This window comes from Dermacentor albipictus, chromosome 5 (assembly GCF_038994185.2).
Source record: "Dermacentor albipictus isolate Rhodes 1998 colony chromosome 5, USDA_Dalb.pri_finalv2, whole genome shotgun sequence".
Lineage (NCBI taxonomy): Eukaryota > Metazoa > Arthropoda > Arachnida > Ixodida > Ixodidae > Dermacentor > Dermacentor albipictus.
Genome location: NC_091825.1, coordinates 105,946,077 through 105,962,971, shown reverse-complemented (window position 1 = coordinate 105,962,971; position 16,895 = coordinate 105,946,077). Strand labels below are relative to the sequence as shown.

Genomic DNA, 16,895 nt, shown 5'->3' with positions numbered 1-16,895 from the left:
GCCACCAAGCCTGTGGAACAGCCGTCAACACCCAGAGAAGCCGCCGAACAGGGTCACCGCTACCCACTACATCAGCACGGACCTCCCGATCGCTACGGCACCTAATCCTACTACGGGACAGTAAACAAGTGTAGGGGAGATGATATGTCGCGTGCCTTGGCGACAAGGCATCACAGCTAGGCATGCGCCGTGGTAGCAGCGCAAACATTATCACCCTTGGTTGTGCTTAAAAGCGCCGGCATTCAAGTTGGCGCACGCTTTAATTCCTGTAACTTAGAGTCGGGCAGTTCGCCTGCCGCTGTTAAGTTGATGGCTAAATAAAGCCGTATTGTTTTCGCTCCGCCGTTGCACTGTTCTTCTGTCAGACACAACACCTTTGTTTTCCGACATTTTGCTCCTGCATGATGATTGGTTCAGCACTTTTGAGACTCCAGTCGCAGAGCTGAGTCAGCGAGTGACTTCACAAAATTGGTCCCTTTTCAACCAAAGCAGCAAGTTGTGACAAATATAGTCACATGACCACTGCAAATTGCTGATATAAATGCAGCCTTGGGCTAACAATGGCCAGCAGCACAGCCAGTGAAAATTTGAAGGCACCCATCTGCATAATTTCGCATACCACGATGGTGAAGATGATCATGCCTGTGGCCACATCCCTTTGAAGTGGGATGGGCACAAGCTAAACGAGTGAACAAAAAAGAAAAAAAGAAATCAATCCGTCTACTGCGTTTTTGGCACAACATCTGTCGCAGTCTTCACAGAGCTTTTCACAGATCTTAGTGCGACTAAACTAGGTGGAGGCTTGGGCTAGTTCATAAATCACATTCAACATAGAGTTTTCACAAAGACTATACTGCACAGCAGAGCAAAATCTTGCTCCATATTGCCGTCTGCCATTCTTTCTTTTAAGGTCTCGTCTTTGTAAGCACTGTATGTATAAGGTCATTATTGCTAGACACAACCCTGCTCCCTCTTGACTCACCAAGGACACATTCAGAGTGGCAAAGCTTCCGCTTGACTCTGAAGTACAGATGGCCATATTTGGATCCCTGCATATGCCAATGGCAGGCCACTTGTAAATGTTGTCAGGGCTCATGTAAAACTTGACATCACGCACTCCCTGGGCCCAGGCACATGAGCCCGCAAACCAGAAGAGTGTCATCAGTGTTGTCAGGCCCAGGTCCTGCACAGTAAAGACAGGAAATTCCCACATCCATGTCCACAAGCACTAACAGCACTGCCCTTACTGAAGTGTGCATAAAATTTTATCATGGTTGTGTTACAATTACTTAGAACTTTTGCTTTACTGTGCCAAGCACTGTGGCACATTCATTCATCTATTCATTTGATATTAGCATATAATTTTTATGTGTCATTGATATGTTAACCCTTTCAGGGTCAATTTTTTTCATCATATGCAACCGTCCAGGGTTGATTTTTTTTATTGCAGGTTTCAATTACTCTGAGGGACCTATTTCGAAAAAAATTTACCGTAATTTTTCTAGGGTGACGGTAAAATGAGAAAAAAATCTTTTGCGTGGTATATATGTACTGTTTATTCGTGAGTAACAACAATTAGAAAAGGAAATAAACTTATAAGAATTAAATATTTGATGCATTGTTATGCAGTAAGGCTTAGAAGATGCACACACGAAAATATTTCGCAAGTCTCAAATGTTCATGCTATTACACTAATATTTACGTTCATAATGTAATCAAACTGCGTAGGTGAGCGCATTCAAGAAAACTGTGTGGTTGTGTACCCATCAAAATAACAAAACGTGTGAAGAACTTCCCCTAATCTTCATCTTATCGCCAACTAGAGGCAATTAGTTTTCGCGAGTCTCCAAAAAAAAAAAGAAAAGGAAACGCATGCACGGCAGCATCCTTCCTATACGCACCTCTGTGAGCACTAAACAAGCGAGAAACAGGCGATTGCCCTTTGAGTGATTAGTAAGGAGATAGCCATCAGTTTTGCGAGTGCAAGAAGCTGAAACGGCCCGCAGAACAAAACCCAAACCGCTGCCCGCCCACACCAATGCGTGAGCAGTAATATATAGATGTGCCGGAACAAAAAAACTTTAAAACAAACCATGCAATGAAAACAGAGAGGGAGGCACGAGAAAAAAGTTCCCTGTATTCCCACATAGTGACAGCACATGCAAGAAAAGAAAAAGTTAGGAAATTGGCGCGCATTTTAAATGTACCGACGGCGCCGTAAATATACGGCATCGACCATTTTGGACTTGTTCGCGGCACCTATATTTACGTAACTGACATTCATTCAAGTGCAATGCACAGTTTTATAGGAGAGAGGGCCTATTCAGGCACTCGCCTTTTGTCCTCCTCCTGAGTGTGTAAATTGTCACATACTTGTATAAATTTTAATTTCAAATACAGGGACAGTTATGATTGCTAACAGACTGTCACACATCTGACGGCTCCCCGCTTTTTTTTTTTTTTTGCTGTCTCAAAGATAACAATCTGCAGTTAAACCTCTATATATATATAAGGCAGTAAAATTGGCGACTTGCTCTGTTATATTGAAATTCGATCTTTTTTGCAGATAATTAGAGGTGCCAATGGATTTTTCTTACATGGAAAGGACCGAAATATTTTCTGATAACTGGGCAAATCAGAAAAAGCACACTTAAATGAGAAAAAAAAACACAATTTTGTTGAATTTGAGAGCCAGCGACGATATCTTCATATTAGCGGTATGAAGCAAAGCTAATTGCGGCCGGGTTTTCGCGTCCACTCCACCTCAGCAGCTGATAGTGTTACCCTCAGTGTGATGACAGTATTATAAATAGTGCCAGCAGTGGGGAGCGAATGCTACGTCTGCCTATCACTTCATTGCATCTCCAAAACTCTAGACTGCACAACCTCCAGCATGAGACACGCAGGAAGAGAGCGCACAATGCAACACCACCTTGCTTCGCCCGGTCTTTGTATGTGCAGCAGATTACCTCTAGAAGAGGGTGAGCGAGCTGTGCATGCACTCGGACATGCACAAGCACGGCCGCACTAGGAAAGGAGGCACACGCCAACATGTCTCCAACTCGCTACTCTGAGCAAGCTCTCCCTTTCCCCTTGCTCAAGCGGGAAGATGGTGCTCATCAAGCCACCATAATTTTCGGCTCATCCTCACACACTTTCCCATGTACCTAAAGCACACAGCCCACGGTACGCAGTGTGTTGGGATCTTAGCACACTTGAACTTTATACAGAACATTACATTGCTCTGCTTCGGTGGTAGCTCTTAATAGTGCAGCGAACAATATCAGAGGTGTGTTTGCAAGCAGCTGCATGTAATTCAACCATTGGACAATCTGCATTCGCGGAAGTTTTTATTTACTGTCTTAGTGTGCCTTGGCAGTAGCAGTGCAGTTTTGTTATATTAAACTCGCATATAAACACAATTTGTCATACTGAGGTTCAAAATACATGGTGTTCTAGCGACAAGTTATAACACGTTAATACAGTAGACTTTGTTCATTCGTCTCAGGCTTATTTGATTTTTCGGTTAATTCGATCAGAACCGAATGCACCAGCCGATGCTCACAGATTTCTATGGGCCCGAAATTGTCCTTTGCCCAATAATTCGAACTTCACAAGTCAGCTTCACTTCGCCACACTACAGTCATGTTATGCAGTGACGCATACACAATTTAATTTGGTGAAGTTATAAGTTATAAAACGTTAATACAGTAGACTTTGTTAATTCGTCTCCGGATTGATGTTTCGGTTAATTCGATCGGAACCGAATGCACAGGCTGATGCTCACAGATTTCAATGGGCCTAAAGCTGTCCTTTGCCCAATAATTCGAACTTCACAAGTAAGCTTCACTTCGCCACATTACAATTATGTTATGCAGTGAAGCATACACAATTTATTTTGGTGAAGCTTATGAAGAATGGAAAGGGACCACTGTCACGGGACATAGTACAAGCATCTAGATGCCTTACACGCATACCAGCAGCCATTCAGCACTGTTTCTGATGTTGCTGTGGCGATTTGAGCCCTCATTTCACCTGTAATGCATGTGCCATATTGAGGCCATTAACGGGGCCTAGTATACGCTTCTTACATATACGCGCAATGCACCCAGGAGCGGAGAAAAACCATCCGAGTTTCGGGAAAGCTAGCTAAAATGGTGGCCGTAAAATAAGAAAAATTCAGAAAGTCGAGGGGACGTTTAAAGCCAGCGAACGAGTGGGGGTCTATCTAAAACTCTGAAGGCCTGCCAGTTGATGTACTGTGGCCGGAAAAAGCACACGTGCTTGTGTAAATGAACATCTGCTATGTCCCATAACAGTGGCCCTTTCCCCCCGCTTGGCATGCTTCACCAGATAACACACTGCGGCAAAGATAACTTTGAAGATAATACTACCATGCGAATCAACGAAGTGTCTCTGCGCTTTTTCTGCCTTTTGTTTAATTTGTGCTGCCAGATAATTCTACCAGTTTCGTCGTGCCCAAAAGGATCAAATTAACCAAAGTCAACTGTACTTCTTTATATAGAGAATTGCGTTGTATCGAGGTTTAATTGCATAAACGGCTCTTGCCTGAACAAAGCAATTGAATTAAAACGCTACAATTTATTTACAGCCGATCTGAATCAGACAGACCACCACTCGAAATAAAGCAGACAGGAGACTACCCTCAAAGAGCTAGTTGCGAGATGGCAGCATCAAACATCAGTAACACATACCATAAACATACAAGGCATAAAGGCACACGAGTGCTGCAGTAATTCTTATAGACCCTTTTCGTGGAGCAGTTTGCTCTAGAGTAACAAGATGGCACCTTTCAGTGGCACGCCACACATTGCCTCAGCAAAAGCGCACAAATACGAAACTTAACGCTTCTCCCCTGCTACTGCACAATCAGCTGTTCGAAATGCTACTAAATTTTTGCTAACACACTCTGCTCTGCTTATGCTGCAAAATGTGGAACCATAGAAGGAAAATGTGTGCAGTAGCTGGCTGCAATAATAGTGATTGACATATTAAGGAATGAAATGAATCTGTGTGACCAAGTCCATGGAATGCTGCTACATAGGGACTGCCTCGTGTTGCTAGCCTTTCGTGATGCATGGCGCTCCTTGAGGACAAAAAAATTCACTTATCTGCCAGCATTGTATTGCTAACTTCTAAAGAAAGGACTTCAACAATGGAGCATCTATCGGCAGGACTGAGTACCGCTCGTCACACAGGGATAAACAGAGTAGCGCCGCTTCCTGGCATACTAAGTTTCATGGACACACATCCACCCAAAGTCACACGCAAACTTAACCTCACTCTATTGCCAATGTATCAATAATAAGTGAATGGGCGCACTCTGGAATCAATGCATGGGTGACAGCAACTTAACCGACACGACACGAATGTTCGAAGCTGAACGTTTCATAACAGTCCACAGGGTAAGCGAGTGATTATCGATAATACATCATTGCTACAAGGTATTACAAAGTACAGGACACCTACGTTCCAAGCCCCTTGTGCGCAGCAAGAACAAATCTATTTCAAGTGAGTACACCCATGAGTGATTAGGCAGAAAATAATCAATGAAATAGTGACCACACCCAGAAACTTTCCGAGTCAGAGACATGACAAGCCGCTGCTTCAAAGTGTTAGTCAAATAAATAACGAATAGCAAAGCACACTGAATCTCATTTAATGAGAAAGTTTGGACAGCCTGGAATACACTTCCAGCCCTGCTTCTAGTACGGGCACCGTACGTGCTACTCGCACCATTTAGACAAGGTGCAATGAGCTCTGAAAGTGTTTGCATGTCTTCGTAAGTTATGGCCAAAGATAACTTATGGCCAGGAAGTTATTTCTCACTGCTCAACTCTATGAGTCAATCAGTTAACAGTTATCACATTCTTGGCTCTTGACTCACTAGGATGTGTTCAGAGCTGTTAATGACAGTGTCTGAATATACGGCAACAGTAGCAGAAACGTACTTGCTGCATTCCGGCAGGACGACCCATAAGCAGCAACATTTTCCTGCCACTGGATTAATAGGCCTTAGACCTAGTACCTTCTTACAGTGCTGCCAATTGAGGAGACCAATTAAAAGCAGATGATTCATTAACACATGCAAGTGCTGAAAAAAACTAGTGCCTCATTAGACTCTGCCAATATTCATAGCCGATTACAGTCATGTTGACCAACGTACAAGAGGAAAGTGAAGCTAGACCATGATTGCCCCGGTGGCTAAAACACTGGTCAGTGTGTTAAACTAACAATGTCATATTTTGATGCGAGAAGCTTTCTGTAAGCACAGTTTCACTAGTGCGGATGTGCATAAGCATACAGTACCATAAGCAACAGTACCTGCAGAACCACCATTTCTTACAAGCATTTAGGTAAGCCTCATGAATCAGGAGCAATCAATCATCCGCATGTCATAAACATACTGTATTTTGCACATTGTAAGTCTTACCTTTGTGTAAGTCACAGCCCCCCCCCTCCCCCCCCCCTCTTTTTGTGAGTTTTGGAGAAAAAATTGATATGTGGTATATATTTTGCGCTGTTACATAAGACATACCCCCTTTAACTTAGCTGGCATAATGAAACTATGCACGCATGTACATTCATCACGAAATTCCAAACTAACTTATTTCAGGGCACTTAATTTCTGTAAGCAAAACTTTTATGAACCACAAATTATAGGAGAAAAAAACCTTCAACAAACACTTTTCTTAGGAGCAGTGAACCAATGTTCATTGCACTTCATTCGAAGCCATCGAAGGCCTCATCCTCCGACACGCTGTCAAGAACTTCAGCAGCCACTACGGTCAGCAGCATCGCTGGGTACGCAGTCGCCGACCTCTGAATAGCATTTACGTAACATTGCAGGCACATCGCTGGAATTTCCTCCGCAGCGCGGCATGCTCTAGATGAAAACATGAATGATCGCAACATGCCCGAGCCATCCTGAACACAAACTTGCAAAACGTGAAATGGCGACCGAAAGCCAGAAGCACTACGACTTCTCGCACAGGCAACCAGTGATGATGATAACCAAGTGCTGCTTTTTGTAACAGGTACATTTAGGGCACCACAACATAATGGTAAAATATTGTGGCACCCTATAGGTTTTTATTGCATCAGCTCCGTGGGTTTAACTTTTCATGTAAGAAAAATTAAACTATAACAGCGAATTACAGTGCGATCTCCGATCACAAAGGCATCTATATCATGGAAGCCATGTTGGTTGCACTCATGCTGCTACTCTTTTGCTGCCACTCTACCTACACGGCAAGCCCTAAGAGCGAACATATGTACCAATGGGCGCTCCACTGTTAATACAAGATTTGATTTCTGTCACAATGTGCATGGTTTCTGGTAATGTAAAGAAGAAAAAGAACTCATATATTGGTTGTGCCGGCACACATGGTTTTATGCATATATGTGTCACACCATTGCACAAAACGTGCCAACAAGACTTTTGGGGAAAAACTGCGACTTATACATTGGAAAACAAGGTAATATGTGCTTGTGAGTTGCATGTTATTCATGCGACTTTCAGTCAACGCATGTGATTTACAGCACATCCACAGAGTAACAAATAAAAGTTAATGAAGGGGGTTTTTTGATGGCAGTCCAACAGACCTACCTGCACCCCCCTCACGCTGTTCCTCCCTTCTTTCTGCTCTGTCCACATTTCTGTGCTGTGCTACGATGTCTGATTCTAAGCAGCAGCTGCCATGGTGCTCTGGCAGCACTGCTGTTAGAACCTATATGCCTGAAAGGATGCACAGGACACACAGACCCCCATTCTCCCACTCATAACTGCTGTTGAAGTAAAAGAAAGAAAAAAATATAACCAGAAGTCTGAGGACCTTATGCCAGAAACATGCAAAAATGATGTAAAAGCCATAAAGACAACAGCCTGGAGTATATTGAGGTTATACTGTACTGAGGTTGTAATGGGCAACCCTACAGAAACGGTTTTGTGAGGCCATGGAAAAACAAAATGTAACGGCTTAACGGCTGGAAAAATGTGACAATGAGGAAGGTCCCAAATCGCCACAGCAACGTCATTAACAGCTCTGAGTGGCTGCCAGTACACTTATTAGACATGTCGGTGCACATACTGTAACCAGGGATGGAGCATGTGTGCTTGTATGTTTAAGGGGCAGATACTATATTCCATGGCCACCTTCCATGCTTAATGTGCTTCATCTCATAACACAGCAGTAATGTGGCGAAGCTGACATTAGGTAACCGGCGAAAACTAATATCGCACCGGAACACACTTATCGGGACTGACGACCACATGCTTCTGGCATTTCAGGGCGGGGCCACATGCGAAGCATGGCAGGCTTAACTGCAAGTATCATCTTCATAGCAACGTAAGAGAGTGAACTAGCTTCTGCACCGGTAAATTTAGGTGACCATCATGTTCAAATGCAATGAAACATGCCGGAACATTACAGAATGGCGGCATATCAAATGGGAGCATAGTACATAGAAGTCAATTGGCTTTAAATTGGGACAGCAAAAACATGACATAGTATCAAGAAAAATGCAACAGCAAGAAACATTAACGCGGTTTCACTTAACAGGATCGCTAGTTTTAACATTGTCATGGGTGCACTATTTCTTTCATAAGAGAAATCCAATGACGCATTTAAATGATATCCAGTAGTGAAAGCTTTCCTGTTCTTGTATTGCATATAAATAGATATATTCCCATGATATTTAACACCAAGTGCTCATCATCCTCAGACTTACCAAAATGGGGACAGTCTGGTTCTCTGCATACATCTTGCTGGAGAATAGATAAATGCCAAGGATGCCCACACAGTACAGGAACGACAGCACGCCTGTGGCAACAAAGAACTCTGCATTGCTGGCAAAGTTGAAGGGAAGTTCAATGCTCTGGAGGGTGCTGTCATCAGGCGTGATAGGGCAGGAACGGGGCACTTGGAAGGGGAAGTAGGACATCCTGCATTCAAAGACATCACCAATTCATTGAAACATGTTGCCTGTGGGATGTGCTGCAACATATAAAAAGGAAACAGTGGTAAGTAAGCCTGCCAACTGATTACACCACACTGTCGAGAACATATAAGCTACATATTAATCTGTGCGCACCTTTCACACGTGTACATTCAATGGCCAGTTCGCCAATGACCATCAAAGTCAACAGGAATATATATTTTTTTTATTTCAAAGAAGGCTTGCCATATGGCCTAATGTTTTATATGTATTACACATGTGCTTTAAGGGCTGTGTTGTAGATTAACCTAAGGAGTGTATTATGGCATCTGTTGCCATGTGCCCAGCAATCACAGCTATAGTCGCAGCACTGTAACTAATGCCACTTTGCAGGAGACGGGAACACTGCAAGAGTCCACTGAAACATCAGTGGCATCCATCCACACAGTTATTTGCAATTTTCATTGAGTTCCACTAGATCATGATCAGTGCCTTTGGCAATTGGCTGAATTGTGATAAAAGAAATTAGGTCCCAATCAGGCTCAATTATGATTAAAAGTGCCCCACGCAACACAGGTATTGGTCTCCCAAAGAGACAAGTCTTGGGAGGCAGTCACACTATGTGAAAGGCTAATGGATACATCTGGCAACAGTCAGTTGGCCTTCAGTTTTTGTCAATAAAGTGTACACTGACATGAGAACTCTCGTCTTCAACGAGGTCAAGCCACTGGGTGGAGAGAATAATGGATGGCTAGTGTAGGAGAGTGCACAACATTAAGCTATCCTCACATGTGGCCATTCTTTCATCTTTCTACATCCCATACTGCTGCTTAAAAGCCATTCGAATGCCACACCTACAGCACTTTCACCAAAAAACATGCAGTGCATGAGTGCCTACAACCTGCTATAATTTTGGAGGTATGGTATGAAGAACTTTATTTAGGTCCTGAGGGATCAGTCTGGGACTGATGCGGGCCACTCCCACGTCGGTACAGAGAGGCCGAGCCCCTCTGCTATCACACGGGCCCTCTGGACAGCCCTGAGCTGGTCCGCCAGCACTTCACTGTGCAGCATTCGCTGCCACCACTGTTCACCTCGAGAACCATCACCGGCCAACGCCAAGCAGCGCCACAGCATGTGTTGTAAATCGAGCAAACCCCCACACTTACTACAATAGACTGAAACCCCGCAGTCCGGATTAATTTTATTCATGATGACAGGGTTAGGGTACGTCCGTGTCTGCAGAAGCCTTAATGTAACCGCCTGCGGCCTATTTAATTTAGGATGTGGCAACGGGAATGCCCTGCGCCCTAAGTAATAGTGCTTGGTGATTTCGTTGTAGGTTAACAGTTGGTCCCTGTACTCAGGAGCGGGAGATCCAGCCCCTTCAGGGAGTACACGGCACACTAATCCTCGTGCCTCCCTGTGCGCCACCTCGTTGAGGTTACGCGGGGCTCCCTCCACTGTCCCCATGTGCGCCGGGAACCAAGTAACGGTATGCGAAGTGATATCCCTACCCTGCAGCAGTCTGTTAGCCGGTTCCGCAACAAGTCCTCTCGAGAAGGCTGTAATCGCAGATCGCGAGTCGCTAAACACCAAAACTCTTCTAGAATCAATTAGTGCTAGAGCAATAGCCACCTGTTCAGCAACCCCCGGATCTTTGGTATAAATGGAAGCAGCATTTCTAACGCTCCCTTTGCCATCTACTACCACCACCGAATAAGCATTTTTACCATTAATCCATGCGGCGTCAACAAACGCAGACTCCTCCTCCTGATCCTTTGCCTCTCGTAACAAAGCCCTAGCTCTCGCGACCCGCCTCCCTACATTGTGCACGGGGTGCACATTCCGCGGAAATGGACGAACCATGATATTTGCCCTAAGGTTCACGTTCAACTCGTGTAGGGGCGCCCTATCGTGCGACACAGCCACCGATTCTTCAATTGACTCTAATATATACCTACCCGGTGGTGTACCTAGCAACCGCTCCCTCTGTGCGGAACGTTGAGCCTCAGCAATTTCATCTAAAGTATTATGTAAACCCAGTCGTAACAACATATCGTTTGACGTAGTTATAGGCAGACCAAGCGCAGCCTTGATGGCTTTTCTGATTAATGCATCCAATTTATTTTTCTCCCCCCTATTCCAATTTAGCATAGCTGCCACATATGAGAAATGACACATAATAAATGCGTGAACTAAGCGCATTGCACCTTCTTCTCCTAAACCCCTATGCCTATTAGAGATCCTTCTTATAAGTCTTATGGCCTCCTCCGTTTTCTTGGTAATACGCTGAATGGTTCTAATGTTCGATCCGTTCGCTTCAAGTACAAAACCCAGGACCCTGATTGCTTCAACTTTGGGTATCACCGACCCTTCCCTAGTAATAATTCTAATGCAAGGCTCAACGTCCGGTACCCAACCCCTCGGCCTACGACCTAGCTTCTTAGATTTGAAGATCAACAACTCCGACTTTTTAGAGGAGTACTTGAGCCCCATGAGACCCAGATACTCCTCCGTAAGCGTTACCACCTGCTGTAGCCTAGCCTCAAGCTCTCCATCACTACCACCGACACTCCATATAGTAATGTCATCCGCGTAGATAGAATAGCCAATATCCTGGACAGTGTCCAGTCTATTAGCCAACTTCGACATCGCCAGATTGAATAACATAGGCGAGAGTACGGATCCCTGCGGAGTACCACAGCAACCCAATTTAACGACTTCCGATGTTATCTCCACAAACCTGAGACATGTCTTTCTATCCGTAAGGAAAGCCTTGACAAAATTGAAAAGCCGCTGCCCCAAATTCAAGTCCGATAGCACCCGTATAATGAAAGAATGTCGGATTTTATCGAAAGCTTTTTCCACATCAAGTCCAATTAGTGCCTTAGTATCCCTTGTTCGCCGGTCAAGGATCTGATGCTTAATCCTGATCATAGCATCCTGAGTCGAGAGGCCGGGCCGAAATCCTATCATCGAGTGCGAAAAGACCCCATTGCCCTCAACATAACGCGTTAGCCTATTTAAAATGGCATGCTCAGCGACTTTTCCCAAACACGACGTCAGGGAAATGGGTCTGAGATTTTCAAGCCCTATGGCCTTCCCCGGTTTGGGTATCAGAACAGTAGTTGCCAGTTTCCACTCTTCCGGGAAAGAGCCTTCCTTCCATAGGCAATTGATCTGCCGCGTAAGGAACTCAATTGACCCATCGTCTAAATTCCGCAGCATTTTATTCGTAATGCCATCCGGCCCTGATGCCGATCGACCATTAAGATTCTGCAGCGCCATCCTTATATCACTTTCAGTAAATTCCGCGTCCATAGCTGCATTTTCGTCTCCACTATATTCCAAAACCACATCAGGTGTATCGTGCCAGGTCTCCAACGGAAGGTATCTCTGAGCCAAATCCTTTAGCAACTCCTGCTCCGTGGAGTCCCGACACGCCTGATGGACCAGCTTACCTATCACAGTCCTCTGATTAGACTTAGTGTTTGTCTCATCTAGTAAATGTCTGAGCAAACTCCAGGCGCCTCCCCTCTTAATGCGACCATCAATAGAATTGCACACTTCATCCCATTGCTGCTTGCACAGTACCCGACAATGGTCTTCAATTTCCTGATTAACCACTGCTATACGCTTTCTAAGCCTTCTATTTAATCTCTGACCCTTCCATCTCGCTAACATCGACTGCTTTGCTTCCAACAAATGTGCCAGGCGACTATCCATGTGTTCCGTGTCAATATCAGTCTTAACCTCTTTAGTGGACGCCTCAACGTCACTTTTAAGCTGACTAGTCCACTGTTCCAAGGTCAACTCATTTCCCTCATCATCGATTCTCTGCGCTCTTCTTTTCCTAAATGCATCCCAGTCAACCATCCTGAATGTGCGCTCCTTTTTATTAGCCACTACCAAAGTAATCATAAGTATGTAATGATCGCTACCAAAATCTATATTAGAATTGGACCAGGACGAATCCACCACCCCCCGAACAAAAGTGAGATCAGGTGTCAAATCTCTACATGTCGACGTGCCACATCTGGTGGGATATGAGGGGTCTGTAATCAGAGTTAAATTCAAGTCTAGTGCCTGCTGCCATAGTCTCTCCCCCTTAATAGTGCTATAAGCATACTTCCACACATGATATGGTGCATTGAAGTCCCCTCCAATAAGCAACGGTGCATCCTTAGCCAGATTGGTTGCCTTGGTCAAGAGAGATTTGAAACTCTGCTTCGTGTCCCGGGGGCTGCTGTACAGGTTTAGCAGGTAAACGCTCCTCTGACATGACCTTTGCCGACCTAAGATTACTTCCACCATAATATATTCAATCTTGCAATCTGCCATGTGAAGATCATGTCTAATATACGCCAACCTCCTATTAATGAGAGTAGCGAGTCCTCTGCCCTGTTCATTATCCTTAACTTCCGTTTTGAAATTCGTTAAGGTCACGTTAGACGTCAGTGTTTCCTGTAACATGATAACTTGAGGCTTGACACCATGCGTTCTAATAAACTACTGCAGAGACGCCTTCTTATGATTGAACCCCCTACAATTCCACTGCCAAATACTAAATGAACTATTTAATAGAGCCATCTTGACCACGGAAATTTGGTGAACTAGTTTTGAGCTCAAGTCCACTCGGCGACTTACCCTGCTGGGCTAGCGGCCGAGTGCACTCCCGCTCCATAACAGGGACCACTGTCTCGTTTAGATATATTTCAATTTTGCCTAATCTCTGATCCGTGATACTTTCCTGTTCTTCTATCCGCTCCAGTCTACTAATGATCTGATTTACACTTTCTTGCAATGTCGCCATCATTGCTTTAAGCTCGGAACCGACTTTGCCCTGAATCCTTACGGTCGAGGATAAGGCCCTCTTTTTCGGAGCAGGCGTCTCTTCGTCCGCCATGTTCTGTTCCGCGACCTCCACAGACCTGGGTACCTCAACCGAGTCATCATGTTTCCTAGTCTGTCTTAAGCTATCGCTGTTACCGGAAGGTAAGCCGTTCCTAAGTTCAGATATCTCTTTGATAAGCCCATCAATGGCTGCTTTTAAACTACGATTCTCTCTCTCCAATTGCGCAATCCTATCCCTATCCTTATTACCATCCACATGCTCCTGGCGCTGCTCGCGCGCTCGGCCGGCGCTGATGCCACCCTTGACCTTGTCAGCCCAGGTGGTCTGGCTCCCAGCTGCGCCGCCGCCGCCACCAGCTGCAGGAAAGCGCACCCGCGCCTCCATAGAAACGGATCGGCTCCTGGTCGTACGAGTCCCAGAAGATGGCCGCTGCCTCGACCTGGAGCGGCTCCTAGAGCGCGAGCGTCCCTTAGAGCGTTGGCGGGCGCTCACCAGCTGCACCATCTCGGCTGCCTCCTGTTCCGCCGTTAGCTCCGCCCTGGCTCTCTCCTGTCGTCGAACACGCACGACGTAGGGAAGCTGGTATCGTTGTCTACATTGTTTATCCGCGGTCAGGTGTCGTCCGCCACAAAGCTTGCAACAAGGCACACAGTTGTGATCCTCTTCAGGGTTCCGAGCCCCGCATCCTCGGCATTCAAAACAATCGGGCGCTGGGCAGACATCCGCCCGATGTCCAAGCTTGCCACACACATAACATACGTCCAACTGCTTTCGATACAGGAAGCACCGTACCAGAGTTGGCCCATATCTGACGAAATTGGGCACCTTTAACCCGTCGAAAACAATGATGACGGATCCTGTGTTTTTGATTCGTTTGACCGCCATAGCCAGCGGATTGCGATCGTTAACAATGTTCCGCTCAAGTGTCGCAGGGCCGTCCATAATGTCTACATTGCGAATGACCCCCTTACACGTAGTGTGTGGGGCCGTCTCGTACGCACTGACTTCAAAAACCTTGTCTGCCACTCTGATTGACTTGAGTCTCACATATCGTTCAGCGTTGCTCCTTTCTGGCGTACTAGCCACCAAGATATTTTGCATAAAGTTCGGGCAAATAACATCTTCCCGAACCTGTTCAATACCAAGGCCTGCCGCCTCTACGATTGCCTTGCCCACCGCTGTAGAGCTAACTTTCTCCAAATTCAGTCCACCCCGTGGGCGAATGACTATTTTGATGTGTTCTTGTGGCATCGGTGGCATGCGCGACGCCTTCACAATGCGATTCTTGATTGCCGAGCCTCCGCGCCGTTCACCTGCGCCCCGTCGTTCAGGCATCTCACTTTGCGAACCGCCATCACCCAATCCATGCCTCGTCGTAGTTCTAGATTTTCGGTTGGACACTGTCCGCCATCCCAGGTCTTCAGTAAAGTTCTCCGCCGGGAGCATGTCCCCTTCAACGTGCATTGCTGCCATGCCGCGCTAGGTCTACCAGACGCTAGCTCTCGGCCAGCGTGGCATGAGCACAAAAGTTCCAATGAAGTCCAAAAAAGGGGTGGCCCACCTCAAAATCAGGTATCCGCTGAATCTTCTCTTCTTCACTGATCCGATGATATCAAATTTACACCACTAGGTGACCAAAAAAGGCTCGGAAGCTTCGAAAAAGACGGACTCATAAAAGCCCACAAACCGCCTTCGAACTTCGTCGTCGTCTCATCAATTTTGGAGGTGTCTACTGGCTTTCTCACTTGCTATACCTCATCTGAAGCAAGCAAGCACTATCACAGCCTGAATGAAGTGATTTTTTGTGCCACCATCCTCTTCAATCCCTCAACCAAATGGACAGCTGCCAACCTCGCAGGCAAATTAGTAGTGTGGAAGTATGAAGAATGAGTACTACAGTGGGCAGAGCAACACAAATGCATCTTATGTCGTTAACAAAGGCCTGCCATATTGTCAACATTGGCTCACCTGAATGGATATCCATACTGGACACTGACTTTGAACGGGGTCGCTGCTCCTTCACAAGTCACCGAGAAAATTGACGTGGTCCCAAAGCCAGATGTGGTTGCAAAAGCAAATATGGAAAATACCTGCACAGTCATGGTCTAGTCAAGCTCATTGCTCACTACCACCCTTGCCTTGAACATGAATTACAAAAACTAGACAACCACTTAAAATTGTTAAAAGAAAGTTTGTTGGAATCACTGAAAGTGTCAAGTGCAATCAAACTTTGTTATAACAAAGTTGCATGCGATGCAAAAATACCTTCTTTACATGCAATATTTGTTATAAGCATCATACTGATATTGGCAAACAAGAAATTGTCGAGAATTTCAGGTTGAAGTCATTTAAATTCTGGAATTTTATGTGCCATAACCACTATCTTATTATGAGACACACTGTAGAGGCAAACTCCGGGTTAATTTTGACCACCTGGTGTTTATTAATGTGCACCTAAATTTAAGTACACAAGCGTTTTTTGCATTTCACCCCCATCGAGATGCAGCCATCATTACAGGGATCGAGCCCATGAGCTCAACTGCTCACTTCCCATTATATAGAAACCTAACATCTGACTTTTACTTTCAAGTTTACTACAATTGTATTCAATTGCAATTGCACAATTGGCATCAGCATCCAAGTCACAACCCATGCGTTCACACATTTGGCAATAAATAACTATTTGCTAGAGGGAAGCTGCTGCTAATGTCAACATTCCTTGATTTACAATAAATTACATGAAAGTGTACGATGGACATGTCACCTGCTTACGCTAGTGTCATTACAAGCTGTTCAAATGGTTTGTCTTGTTGCATGTGAACTACATGCACTGTTCTACCTTTTACCTAAACATGCACAAAGTCCAAACAGCATTATATAATGAGGACAAATATTACAGCATAATGTGTACCCTCTTCAGATACTGCATGCACATTTGCTCACACGAAACTACAGCATGAAAAGCAAGAGCACTGAAGAAAATTATAATTAAAACATGCACCTTTAAATGCTACTGATTGAATCCCTGCTGCAAGTTTCAACAATATGCATTAAGTGCTTCAGTAAAACGAATTAAAAG

General features: G+C 45.1%; 1 protein-coding gene across 1 annotated transcript in view; it reads right to left on the bottom strand.

Moving 5' to 3' along the window:
- LOC139059997 (synaptophysin-like protein 2) overlaps window positions 1–16,895 on the bottom strand; it is a 34,597-nt gene that overhangs the window by 15,798 nt on the left and 1,904 nt on the right. Inside the window, exons 4-6 of the mRNA XM_070538673.1 lie at window positions 15,785–15,906; window positions 8,752–8,965; window positions 983–1,183 (exon numbers count right to left, since the gene is read on the bottom strand). Of these exons, the coding sequence (XP_070394774.1) occupies window positions 983–1,183; window positions 8,752–8,965; window positions 15,785–15,906 (537 nt within the window). The remainder of the gene's footprint in view (window positions 1–982; window positions 1,184–8,751; window positions 8,966–15,784; window positions 15,907–16,895) is intronic.